The 13,643-nt window shown below is 53.2% G+C and overlaps 1 protein-coding gene across 2 annotated transcripts in view; it reads left to right on the forward strand.

Moving 5' to 3' along the window:
- The window catches only part of HM13 (histocompatibility minor 13), a 33,279-nt gene extending 20,611 nt beyond the window's left edge, over nt 1–12,668 (forward strand). Inside the window, exons 11-13 of one of the 2 annotated variants that reach the window (XR_008597040.1) lie at nt 1,074–1,159; nt 5,069–5,273; nt 9,324–9,410. Coding sequence is in view for 1 of the 2 variants with exons in the window: in XM_054979736.1 (XP_054835711.1) it covers nt 1,074–1,159; nt 9,324–9,405 (168 nt within the window). In the remaining variant the exon portion in view is untranslated. Of the gene's footprint in view, nt 1–1,073; nt 1,160–5,068; nt 5,274–9,323 lie in introns of both variants that reach the window. The other variant, XM_054979736.1, reaches the window with a different exon arrangement.
- Nucleotides 12,669–13,643: the final 975 nt, after the last annotated feature.

Below are 13,643 nucleotides of genomic sequence, written 5' to 3' on the forward strand. Positions count from 1 at the left end.
ACACGGCTCCCCTTTTGTTCCTCCTGACTCGGGCAAGCTTTATAGATGTGCCTGCTTGACCGTTGCTGAACACAAGGTGTCTGCTCAGGTTTATTGTTCATTCTCTGCAGGCACTGGATCCTGCCCAGAAATCTGACAGGCCATTAGAAGTGTGTTTGTGCACGCACGTGCCGGTTAGAACAAATGACCAAAGAAAGGCAAGCTGGTGGCTAAGCCTCCGTCGCCTGAACCCTTGCCAGTTACCACCACAGAATCTTATTTGTGTAACTGAGTATCAAATTTGAGATGAGCTGGCACACAATTCTTGGTTCTGCCACGGGGCCAAAGCCTGGTACGGTTTCGTCGTGATCTGCTTTACGGACACCAGAGCCCCTGGCTGAAGCTGGTCTTCTCAGGAGGTGGCTTACCTGGTGGAGGGAGGGTGACAGCAGGGGACCCCAAGGGCGGCTTGCTGCAGTTTTCTGTGCCTTGGCAGGGAAGGAGGGCAGCAGCCTGCCGTCTCCTGCCGCAAGCACAACGCCCCGGGTGCATCGCAACCAGCTCTTCTACCCCTTTGCACTGACTCTCCACGCCCAGCTCAGGATTGGGGGTTTAAGTCATTGTAAGTCCCATGAGGCTGCCTTCAGCTGTGTGTGCCATGGCATTCTCTGTACCCTGTAATCCCTTTCAAATTCGGGCTTATAGAATCATAGAATCACAGAGTTGGAAGGGGCCATACAGACCTTCTAGTCCAACCCCCTGCCCAATGCAGGATCAGCCTAAAGCACCCCTGACGAATATTCCTCCAGCCTCTTCTTGAAAACTGCCAGCGAAGGGGAGCTCACCACCTCCCTAGGCAGCTGGTTCCACTTTTGAACTACTCTTCAGTGCATTCTTGTAAATCTACTCACTCTTAAGTTTTGAAGGGGGAGAGGGTTAATTATCAGCAGACCAAACCTGAGCAGTCCCGGGTGCAAAGAGCCTCCCTAAGTTTTCCCAGCGCCCTGCTTTGGACTGTCCCCACCAGCCTAGAGTCGACCCCCTTGTGGTGCCCGCCTCCCCCCTAACGCTTCCCCTTCCTTTCCCTCTCCCAGCCGGCTCTGCTGTACCTGGTCCCAGCGTGCATCGGCTTCCCTCTCCTGGTGGCTCTGGCAAAGGGAGAAGTGACGGAGATGTTCAGGTGAGAGCTCGTAGTCGGATAAAACACAGTGAAGACCAGCGGCCAATCCTGGGGCCCGGCGGAGGGGCTGTAGCAGTTGAGACCATGCTGGTTCTGTGGCCCTCCGAGCAAGCCGCAGGCCTGCCAAAGGAGGCGGGGGTCAGGCCCAGGGAATCTCAGGGTGCTTCCCGTCGCGTCCCCATGAAGATTTATTTATTTTAAAGGAGTATTTGGGTTGAGCCAGACAGCCCGAGGGCCTAGCTCATCAGTGCTGAAGTGTAGATTCTGTTTCCCAGTCCTTCAGGGCATTGTTCAGTGGGGAGAGGGAGCCCTGGTCCTGCAGCAGAGCGGGTACTGCCAGGTAACTGCCTTGGGTTATTTGGGGTATTTTTTTGAGGCCCGTGAACAGTGAATTAAGGGAACTCGTATTCACAGTCAGTAAACCTCTGGAACTCCATGCCGGGAGGTAACATTGGAGGAGTGCCTCTGTCTCATATTGTCAGTTGCTATAAAGGTGGATGCCGGAGTTAGGTGGACTACTGGTGTGATCCAATGGGAGGGGGCTTGTGTTCTCAGGCCGAGGTGCTTAAGGAAAGCATGTCTGTATAGCCTCTCCTATGAACTCCCTCGTGTAGCAGTTGTTGGAACGTCCGACTAGGATCGGGGAGGGCCTGGGTTCGAATCCCCACCCTGCCGTGAGTGTGCTGGGTGATCTAGGGTTAGACATTCTCTCTTAGCCTAACCAGCTGCCCAGGGTTGTGAGCACAGCAGCGCACGGTGCCCTGAGCTGATAATGTACTAAACGTATCTCTCCCCCTGCCGCCGCCCCAGTCATCTTGATCCACACCAGAACTCAGTCCCAAACTACCAAGGCTTCTGCAGCCAGGCTGGAAATGTTTTCCCAGGCCTCTGCCGTTCTGGGGCCGCTTCTTGTCCAGCGTTTGAGGATTCCTTTTAATATCAGCCTGTGTTTGCATCTTCTCTGCTGTGTGAAGTCTTCTGCCTCAGTGGGGCAGTCCTTCTTCCTCTCGGGCTTGTGCACGTTTGCATTTATTACTTTGTTTTGGGGACTGCTGAGCCTGCCGGGCGTCTGGATCAGGTTGGCAGCGGCCTTTTGTTCTCGGTGTTTGTGGGGTGGCTTGAGGCGCCCGGAGAAATTTGCTTCATGGGCCCCATTCCTGCTTGGGATGTGCTCACTCTTGGGGTTAGGATTGGTGGCTGGGTGGGCTTGCCTTATGTCTGGCTGGACTAGGCAGCCTTTTGATCCCTTCCAGCAGTTTGATGAAGATTCATAGAATTATAGGGTTGGAATGGACATCCAGGGTCATCTAGTCCAACCCCCTGCAGAATGCAGGAAATTCACAACTACCTCCCCTCCCCCACACACACCCAGTGACCCCCTGCTCCATGCCCAGAAGATGGCAAGACACTGTCAGGATCCCGAGCCAAACTGGCCTGGGGAAAATTGCTTCCTGACCCCAAAGTGGCAATTGGCATTACCCTGGGCTTGTAAGATGGGGCCACGAGAACTAAGCCCTGATGTATCCCTTCTGGTTTTGGCAGCTGCTGACTTGCCTCTGTACTGAGCTCAGCTTTGTTAAAGGGCGAGGGGTTGAGAGACTTGAGCTGAGAATTTCTCCCGGGACTTGGGACGGACAGGGCCCCTGCTGTCTGAGACTGTTGATGCGGATGTTTGATCTTCTAGTTGATGCGGATGTTTGATCCTCTAGTTCAGGGGAGCCGTGCTTTTTGTCCATCTGGACGTCGTTCAGCCCACCCGTGGGCCCGGCGGGAGCCACCCAGAAGTGCGGCCTCGGTGACGGGCATTGTGCCCCCTTCAGGTGGCACTGTGTGTCCGTCGGTTCCCCAGATCTCCAGAACGCAGAACCCTTCTGGGAACAGCCGGGATCTGCAGCATTGGCCCGCCTGTCAGCAAGGGGTCAAGTGGGGTGGGGCTGGCAGGTGTCTCGGCAGACTCTCGCTGCAGCTGGTGGTGAAAGTCAGTCTGCTTGCTTGGCTCCAGGAAGGGAGGGTGGGTGGGAGTGCGGGCCTCGAGCACCTTGGAGGTGCTTTGGTATTTGGAAAGGGGGGGGGGAAGGAAGTGGAACCTGATAAAAGCGCATCTGCCTTGCGGAGCGGAAGCCTCCCCACCCCAGGAATCTCGGCAGGTGTTGTGCAGCGTCTCTCGGCTCCCTCCCAGGTTGCTTTGATGCTCAGCCGGTTCCTGGGAGTGCTGACAGTCCGTGATGGGAAAGGACACCCGTTCACGCCTCTCGGGCACCGTGACCTTCACCCGCTTTCAGGAGGAGGGCGCCTGCCCGTGGTCCTGATAGAGGTCGTGCAAGATGTTGCATTCGGGAAGAGTAATGCCTGAAATAGAATTGGCGTGGGGAGGTGGTCGGCAAGAAGTATGAATGAGGGTTTGGGGGGAGGGCTCTTGGGTCTCTGGCTGTAAGGGTTACAGCGAGTAGGAAGCCTGGTAATGCGTACAGGTGGAGGCATTGAGCCCTGGCCGGCTGCCTGGAAGGCCACCCGTCATCCTATGGATCACTGGCCAGTGTGGAGAGAGGATTTCCTTTGGGTTTCTCTGCTGGATGAGCAAAGTCAAGCCCGCCTGCCCCAGAATGTCTCTTCCAGTAGAAGCAGGGATAAGTTTCCAAGCCTTCACCCTGTGTGGGTGCTGCATTGGGGTTTCTTCAGCAGTGCCCCCCACCCCCTATGCTCTGGCTGATCCTGGAGCTGACGGAGAGGAGGCCGTGGTCAAGCGTCTGCCTGGCATTCAGGGGGTCCCAGATTCAGTCCCTGGCCTCTCCGTGTCAAGCCCCTCGAGCAGCAGATGCTAAGAGAGACCTCTCTGCCAAGCCCCCGGAGAGCTGCCGCCCATCAGGCCAGACAAGACTGGCTTTGTGACTCGGAAGAGGGCAGCTTCAGGTTCACGTGAGGTTCCTGGTAGCGCTCAAAGGGGCAGTAATGGCAGATCCGTTTCCCTGGGAGGCGGCTTGCCCAGCCCCTATGATTTTCCTCTGCTGTGAGTCCAGGTTGTGCCCGAGGGTCTCCGACCTGGCTGGCATGCTGAGCGCGTGCATGCCCTCGAGCGTTCCCTCGTCCTCTAGAATTCTTTGTAGGTACTGAAAAGATGTCCTTACACGTAGCGCTCACAAAAATTACGGATGTAGCTTGTTGCCGTTTTTCTGGCGCAGCTGCCAGTGCAGCACCCAGTGAGTCGGAGCAGCGGACTCGGCGCTTCCCGGATCATCGTTGCTCCTGTGTGCTGCCTGCAGCTAGAGCCGGCTGCGCTTTGCTCCTGGTTGCTCATCTTTGGTGTTTTGTAGGAATCGTAAGGCTGCCAAAGGGTGGGGGAGGGGGCCACCACGGGAGCAACTCTCTGGGCAGTCAGGCCCCCTCTGGCTTGGAGATCTGCCGCTTTCGGTAGTCCTTTCCTCCTCGGTGTCCAGGGTTGTATACCAAATTGCCCGTTCCGTGTGTTTTGCAAACCCTAAGGGAAAAGCCCTCTAGGGGAGGGTGGACCGGAAAGCACCAGACAGCCCTTCCACTTGGGTTGGGAATAAGATGGCATATTGGCAGGAGGTGGGGCCAGGCAGCATCGAGTTTGGGGCCAACGTTTTTGCAGCTCTCCTCTCCTCTGGGAGAAGCGGAGAGGCTAACTGCTCCCAAAGCACGGTGGGGAAGAGAGGCAGCCCTACCCCAGAGCTCCGTTACGGGTTAACGTGCAGAGCAGTCTGCACCCCTGGGTCTCCTTAACCGTTCATTTGCACAGTGCAGGAGGGCAAGGAGGACCCCCTACCACCACCGCCCAGAGGGTTCTGCCCGCCTGCGTTCTCTCTCTGCAGCTTCTGCCAGTCTCAAGCCTCTTTCTCTTCTGTCCCTTTCCTCTCCCGCCTTCCTGCCCTGTCTGTGTCTCCCCTGCAGCTACGAATCTTCTGCCGAAATCCTGCCCCACACCCCGAGGCTCACCCATTTCCCTAACGTCTCCGGGTCTCCAGCCAGCCTGGCTGATTCCATGCAGCAGACGCTGTCCTGTTCCCACAGACGTCGGCAGCAAACGCCCAGCGCCATGTAGCCCTCGGGCCAGGCCTTGCCCTGCCTGCCTGTCTCTCTGTGTGTCTCTGGCCAGGTAGGGGGAGACGGGAGGGGCATCCTGAGCGCCCCCACTGGCATCTTGGCAAAACAAAGAGGGCTGGGGGGCGGGCGGGGGCGCTGAGCACCCGTCATCCCGTGTAGTGGGGCATCCGTCTCAGCGCCCGGGCTTTCTTTGGTGGTTAGAGAGAGCTCTTGCTCAGCAGCAGGGACAGGGAAGAGTTTTTTCTGGAACGCTTTGGAGAGCCATTGCCAGGCGGGGAGCTGGTTGTGGGCTGAACAGACCGCTGAGCTGGCTGGGTGGAAAGCTGCAGAAAAGAACAAAGGCCCTCTCTCAGCCAAGCCGGTCGAGGCAGGGGGAGTGCCAGAAAAACAATGCAGGCGGGCAAAGAGTGGCCAGCGAGCCCTGCGCTGCCGCCGGGGTGGGAGAAGGCTGCCAGGTCTGGGATGGGGTCAGGGCTGAAGGAAAAAGTCCTTGGTGGCTGGTCCCACGCAGAGTCAGGCAGAAAGGCCCTCGCTGCTTCCCTCTGGGGAGAGAGTGACTTCTGTCTTGGCGCCTCTCGGGCCCTCTGCTCCGCAGCTCTTCTTGAAAGGCTGCTGCTGTGTATTTCCCCGGCAGGAGCGAGACCTCGGCAGCCCAGCCCGCCAATAAGCAGCTCGTTGCCCGTCATCAGTTCTCAACCATGGAGGAGCAGCCAGCGTGGCTTGTGCAAGGGGCCTTCCTTGCAAATGGTGCTCTCTGTGTTCAGTTCTGGGCATCATAGAGTTGGAAGGGACCTTCAGGGTCATCTAGTCCAACCCCCTGCACAAGGCAGGACATTCACAACTACCTCCCTCCACACCCACACCCAGTGACCCCTGCTCCATGCCCAGAAGATGGCAAAACACCTCCAGGATCACTCGTCAAACTGGCCCGGGGGGAAATCACTACCTCATCCCAAGGTGGCGATTGGCATTGTCCTGGGCATGTAAGAAGGGGCCACGAGAACGAAGCCCTGATATAATCCTTCCTGCCCTCCCTCTCATGATCTGCCCAGCAGGTTCACAAAATCAGCACTGCTGTCGGATGGCCGTCTAGCTGGAGGGAAGGAGGCTGATGCTAGAATGAAGAGAAGTGCTGAGATAAATAGTAGATACTCAGATGAGGAGAGGTTAAAGAAATGAGGTGTGTACAGCCCAGGGAAAGATGGGGGTGGGTTTGATGGGTTTTGCCCCATTTCTGTTTTCCCCTTCCTCAGTTGTCACTGCAGGCTATCTATAGGGGTCTGCATCTGACAAAGAGAGCTGTGGTTCTCAAAAGCTTATGCTACAGATGCATCTGACGAAGAGAGCTGTGGTTCTCGAAAGCTTATGCTACAGATGCAGGGCTTCTTTTCAGCGGGAACGTGGTGGAACGGAGTTCCGGAACCTCTTGAAATTAGTCACATGGCTGGTGGCCCTGCCCCCTGATCTCCAGACAGAGGGGAGTTTAGATTGCCCTCCTCCCCTCTGTCTGGAGATCAGGGGGTGGAGCCACCATCCATGTGACCATTTTCTCCGAGGGCAACCCACTGAGTACCACCACCTCTTTTCCCAGAAAAAAGCCCTGTACAGATACATCTGATGAAGAGAGCTGTGGTTCTCAAAAGCTTATGCTACAGATGCGTCTGACAAAGAGAGCTGCGGTTCTCGAAAGCTTATGCTACAGATGCGTCTGACAAAGAGAGCTGTGGTTCTCAAAAGCTTATGCTACAGATGCGTCTGACAAAGAGAGCTGCGGTTCTCGAAAGCTTATGCTACAGATGCGTCTGACGAAGAGAGCTGTGGTTCTCGAAAGCTTATGCTACAATAAAGTTGGTTAGTCTTAAATGTGCCTCTGGACTCTTTACTGCAGGGGTCTGGAAGATGGGACGTTGCCCTTCAAAAGGGACAGATAAACCATATTTTAACCTACTCCTCCTTCCCCAAATGGTTCATGATCCTTACAGTGTCCCCAAAGTTACAGCTTTGAAATGTACGCCAGCTTTATAATCTTGTTGCAGTTGGGGGCGAGGGGTTTGAGGCTGTGAGAGGTGATGGCTGCCTTCGGGCACCCGGGGAGTTCACGAGGATACAGAGAGATATGTGGAGGGAGGGCATCCAGCTCCCACCCCAGAAGCACAGCGATTTAGCACGATCTTGCTGTTGCTGATTGGAAAGGCAGGTTCCCAGTGGGAACAGCAGACAGGAGAAGCTGTGTGGAGGCATCAAGTAAAGTTGGGGGCAAGTGTGTTTTTTCAGGCATACGTCAGAGGTTTATTCCCCGCGATTCTCTAAATCTGTTTCAGTCCCGTGACTCGGAAATTATCCTCCGGTCCTTACCCCAGAGTACCAGGGAAGGTTTCTGAGCTCACAGACATGCATTTTTATTATCTCTTTGGCAGTATTTGCAGGGTGCAATTGTGACCCGCCCTGGGGTGGGCTTTCTGTATGCATTTTGCCTCATCTAGATCTCTGCATCTACTGCAGACATGGTGTTCAGTGGAACCTCCCGGTGCAGAAGCAGTATGCCTCTGAAAGCCGCTTGCTGGGTGCAGAACAGCATGAGAGAACAGTTGCTTTTGTGCTGCGCTCTGCAGAAGCCGCTGGCGGGCCACGTGGGAACAGGGTATGGGGTTAGGTAGACTCTCCGAATGTATATGAATATTTCTCCCCCTGCCTGGTTTCTCGTTTCATTTTCTTAAAAATACCTGCAGCCGAATTCAAATCTGGTAATACGTTCATGTTAGAGGCAGTAGAGCCCCGTGGCGCAGAGTGGTAAGCGGCAGTCCTGCAGCCCAAGCTCTGCTCATGACCTGAGTTCGATCCTGGCGGAAGCCGGTTTCAGGTAGCTGGCTCAAGGTTGACTCAGCCTTCCATCCTTCCGAGGTCGGTATAATGAGTACCCAGTTTCCTGGGGGTAAAGTGTAGATGACTGGGGAAGGCGATGGCAAACCACCCCGTAACAAAAGTCTGCCAAGAAAATGTCGTGATGCGAAGTCCCCACATGGGTCAGTAATGACTCGGTGCTTGCACACCTTTACCTTACCTAGAGGCAGTAGGAAAAGAGGAAGACCCAAAATGGGATGGCTGGACTCAATAAAAGAAACCACGTTCTCCAGTTTGCAAGATCTGAGCAAGTCTGTTAACGATAGGATGTTTTGGAGGTCTTTTCATTCATAGGGTCGCTGTAAGTTGGAAATGACTTGACGGCACGTAACATGCAAAGCATCTTAAAGACCAAGAAGCTTTCAAGGGTGTAAAGTTTTGCAAGTCTGACAAAGTGAGCTTTGGCTTGCAAAAGCTTGTACCCTGGGAAATGTTGTCAGTCTTGGAGATGCTACTGGACTCAATTATTTTTTTGACCCCTGCTTTGAAACTGGCAGCCTGGTTCCCCCTTGGTTGAAGCTCTGCCCACAGCCGTCACTTTTCGGACAGCATCAAAGTTTTGTGTGCTTTGGTTCGTTGCTGCCTAATAAGGGAAGAGACGGATGGGTAAACCTGCAATCTTCCCAGTGAGTTCTGCTGTTCTAGTTCCCAGCTGTTCAGCCTGGGCCTTTTTTGGGTATCACTCTCTTATCTTAAATCCTCTTTTACAGCCTTTTGGTTATTTTTTGATCAGACGTTGGGCGGGGGCGATACCCGAAGAAAGGAAATTCTGTGTCCCACACGATCATTGAACTTGCTTGGTTCCTTCACTGAGCCCCCCTGCAACGCCTCTTCTGTTGGTCTTGGGGCCAGTTAGGAGGTGTACTCATAATTCCCCAAGATGACCTTGCCACTGGCAGGAACTAAGCAAGGCCTGTGTGGCATCGCCCATGACGTAGGCACCACGGTTTCCCCTAGGGGTGTCGGTAGCCGGCAAGCCAGCCAAATCCTGCGGCATCTTTCCTTGCCGTGCTGCCTGAAACACTCCCCGGGGCGGAGAGGGAGTCTAGCTTGGCCAGAGTAGCGGAGGGCGCCCACTCTTGGGTGGGTTTGCATCCAGGGAGGAGCTGACCTCCTAGCCAGGGACCTTTTTGCTGAGCAGTGTTGCCAGGGCTCTCTTTCGCTATCTCATCCGTCGCCCCCTTCTTTTCTTGTCCTTCAGCTACGAAGAGAACACCACCCCCAAGGAGGTGCCAGGGGATGCCAAAGAAGGGAAGACGGAGCTGGAAAAGAAGGAGAAATGACGTGGGGCAGCTCAGCAGGGCTGGGCTTGGTGTGCTTCTCCCCCCCCCCCCCAACGCAAGTGATTTTTTTTTTCAAGACGAAGCGGATTGTGTAACGGCCATGTGTATCTGTATGTGTGCATCTGCCTGAAGAGCTTGAGGGGGGAGGCAGGGTGCCCCTGACCGTGTACCTACCTGTGCAAAGCTCTTCCTGTTCCACAGGAGAAGGATGGAGCCGAAGCCAGGTAGGCTTTCCCCCCTTCAAAAGCCTTCAATGCACTCTCTCATTTTATTTGTCTTGGTGCGATACAGAAAATATGGGGGCGGGAGGGGCGGGGGACATGATTTTTAAATTTTGTATCGTGGATTTGCTTCCTCTCGTATTAAAAAAAATATTGAAGGACTGGCTCACAGCTGGGGCTCTCCGGTTCTGTTGTGGCCCCCTGGGAGCGGGGAACGGGCTGGAGCTTGCACGGCCCGGGCACGATTCACTTGCAGGTGCAAAGAGGAGATCCCTGCGGAAGGCGCCGTTGGGAAACAGGACTCTTCTCCCTCTGCGATGGCCCCTTCCTTCGCCTGGAGCAAAACCCAATATGTTATTTTTACCATTTTGAGTCCATTGCCGCGTGGTATTCATAGAGGTCTGGCTGCTGCACTGTATCATTTTCCTGGTGCGAGTTGCCACGCCTTGTCCTTGGATAAAGAGTGCCCCTGGCCTACAGATGAATCCAGAGTGAAGCTGGCATGGCTGCCTTTCGGCGCAGCAAGACAAAGGCATCTCAGAAGTGACTGGAAAGCAGCAACCATTGTGTGGAAGGTTGACTAAATGGTACCTGGAGTCTCCGCAGCGGGTCCCGAAAGACTTCCACCTGCCTTATTGCCTTGTGCACAGTTTGATTCACACACCCCTCTTCTACTTTCCCTTGGGCACCTCTCCTAAATATATAGGCTAAAAATGTGAGTGGCAAACTGCTTTGAAAGGGATGGGTATTTCCTGTGGTGGGGATCCTTTGCCCAGGAAAAAAAAAGATTCCAGGGCCATGTCTAAGTATTGGGAAACCATGAAGCCCAAGAGAGCTTTGAAAAGGTCACAGTTGAGATAGAAGGTTTCCAGCTGTTAGCGGAAGCCCCCTCCCCTTCTGTTTGGGAGCAAGAGATAAGTTCACCGATTGGTGGTTCACCTGGCCAGAGTTCCGAACTTCCTTCCCGTGTGCATGGTGGGCCCTCCCCACAAAGACGATCTGGAAACGGAGGCAATTGCCTGTTCATTAATCGATGAATTCACTGCTGCTTAAGCAATATGTGCAGGGCAGTGGTGATGGTAATGGATTCCACTGGTGATGGTAATGGATTCCACTGGTGATGGTAATGGATTCCACTGGTGATGGTAATGGATTCCACTGGTGCTTCCCCCTCCAGGGTTGCAAACTCTTGCTTAATCCACGGCCACTCTCTGCATGCAAAGCCTCCTGTCTCCTCAAGCAGCAGAAGTTCCCAGTTTGCAAAAGGTTTTCTAAAGGGGGTGTGGCAAAAAACCCTTCGAGATACTCACTGAAGCCGGTAGAGACATTTTCCTGCCAAGAATGGAGACCTCTGGTATTGGGACTCCAGCAGAAACAGTCCCCTGTGAAATCAGGTGCCACTCGCAAGGCCTTTGTCCCACAGAAGTGAAGCTTGGCACGTCTGGTGGGGTGGTGAGGGTTTGGGGACCTTTTCCTCATGGCATTTTCTCAAAGGGAGTAACCTGAGTAATCTCTCTGTGGCTGAGGTTGAACAGCTTACCGCCAAGTGGCCTGCGCCCCAGGGATCTTGTCCACTAGCAGTGATGTTTTCCTCCTGGACAAAAAGAGCCTTCCTGTGATGTGAGGCACTTCACTGGGGGAAGGCACTGCTGCCGGCAGAACGGATCCGTGGCTAGTAGACTCTCAGAGGAACCGTATAGACGTACCAATATGGAGGAGGAAACACACGGTGGTATTTTCCACGTAATCAGTTGCTGTGGTGAGCATGTTGAATAAGCACGTCTGGGTTGTAAATGTACCTAGCAGGGTGTGCAGCTCGCCTCTGTCCCATTGGATTTCTGAAAAGAACCTAATGCGCCTGGAGCACAGGAGCGCAGCCTAGCACCAGGCCCGGGCTAGAGAAGTGCAGGCTTCTCTGTTAGAGGGAACAGATTTTTGCTTCTGGCGCAGTTGAGATGAGTGTGTGTGTGTGTTATGTTCTGTCAAGTCGCCTCCGACCTAGGGCGATCCTATGAATGAGAGACCTCCAAAACCACCTATTATTAACAGACCTGCTCAGGTCTTGCAAACTGGAGGCCGTGGCTTCTTTGATTGAGTCCAGCCCTCTCGTTTTAGGTCTTCCTCTTTTCCTACTGCCTCTGCTTTCCCCAGCATTATTGACTTTTCCAGAGAGTCTTGTCTTCTCCTGATGGGATCAAAGTACGATAGTCTCAGTTTTGTCATTTTAGCTTCTAGGGAGAATTCAGGCTGTTTATCTGGTATACGTTTTGTGTTTTGCATAGAGATGGTCACAGACTGGATACGGGGTGTTTTCATGGTCTTCTAAGCCCCGTTGTTCAGTTATCTGTCTCTAAATAACATACACGAGGTTGCCGGTAATTGTATTGGTCCAAAGACAGATGCAGAAACAAAAATTGTAATATCACAAAATGTCGAGCAAGCTTTTGAATTCTCCAGAGCGCTTAATCAAGCTGGATGTTCAGGAGCTGCTTCAGGAACTGCCCTTAAGGGCGATTTCCACCCACCACTAATTCTCTACAGGATTCTCTTTGTCTTCTCCAATCCCATCTTTCATTGTTTTTTTTTTTAATCCGTCCTCTGAAGAATTCTGTAAAACATGAAAACTTGCATACTGTGTTGTGATTCTTTGGTCCTAATTTAAGGAATTGTGTGTGAACATCCAACGAATGGGGATCTGGTCTCCCAAATGCTCCTTTCTGTTCTCAGAACTGTCCCTTTTGCCTAAATTTTTGAGTGACGCTTGGACTTTGCTGACCTTTACCTTTCCAAAGTGTTGGCTCCCATTGCTGAATTCTTCTTTGTCGGCTGCAAGTACCGCTCAGAAACAAGTGTCTACAGCAAATGCTGCATGAACGTCCTAAAAACCCACCTCGAACCATATGCTTACTTTTTCCTGCCCTCAAGCTGTGTTTTTATTTTGTAACCTCCAGCCTCGGGAAGAGTTCTGGGGAGCTTGAAAGCTGGCACAATGCTTTGTGTCACTTTGGTTAGCCCTAATAAAAAGGCATTGCATGGGTTTTAGTTTTTGTTTCTGGATTTTTCATGGGCCAGTATGGCTGATGATGAAGAGAGCTGTGGCTTTCTAAGCACCATACCCTGGAAAGCTCGTTGGTCTCTACGGTGCTACTGGACTCAAATCTTGCACTTCTACTACAGACCAACGCTGCTACTTACCGGAAACTTTCTTTGTCTCTTATCCTGTCCATTGGCACTGAGTGGCCCTTACTTTTCCCACCAGCAGGGGGTGTCAGTGAGCCTTGAGGTCTGAGATGTTTGAACCAGGTGTCCCTTTGATGGATCGGTCCCTTGGGCAAAATCCAGTTTTCCCATTCAGACAAACTTTGCTCTGTTCATTTAGGGGATGGATGGGATAAAGCTTACCTCTGCATGCCAACTGTGTCAGGTACCAATTACCCCTTTGGACTATACCAGCCAACAAGAGTGGGCTAGAAAGTACCCTAATTCCTTGTCCGTCCGTTATCATTAATGTGGGCAGAAGGATTTGGGGATTTATTGTCTTGTCCCCCTTTGGGAGGAAAGCTGCCACTTCTAAATGGGCTTTAGAGACGAACCAGCTCCCCAAAGACCACACACGAAGTCTACAGGGCAAGAGGAGGTAGTTTTGAAAATTCCTGCCTTGTGCAGGGGGTTGGACTAGATGACCCTGAAGGTCCCTTCCCACCCTAGGATTCTGTGATTCTGCAGCAAAAGAGTCTGTGCACTGGACCTCTCAGCTGCTCCGTTCTTGATTACTTGACTTGGGCACGAGGGGATCTCGCTCCTTTTGTCCGGGCTGCTGGACCCTGTTTGGATTGCTTCAGACGTAACAAAGGAGGGGAAAAGAAAGCGCGAATCTGGAGATAAACATACAAAAAGGGGTTTGCAGGGGGTTCGCTGCAGCTGTATTCACATCTGGCTCTGGCAAGCTTCATGCTGTGCGCATTCTTTTTTGCAACCTATGCTTAAAAGCCTTTGGGTAAGAGGGAAATGCCGTTT

This window comes from Eublepharis macularius, chromosome 5 (assembly GCF_028583425.1).
Source record: "Eublepharis macularius isolate TG4126 chromosome 5, MPM_Emac_v1.0, whole genome shotgun sequence".
NCBI lineage: Eukaryota > Metazoa > Chordata > Lepidosauria > Squamata > Eublepharidae > Eublepharis > Eublepharis macularius.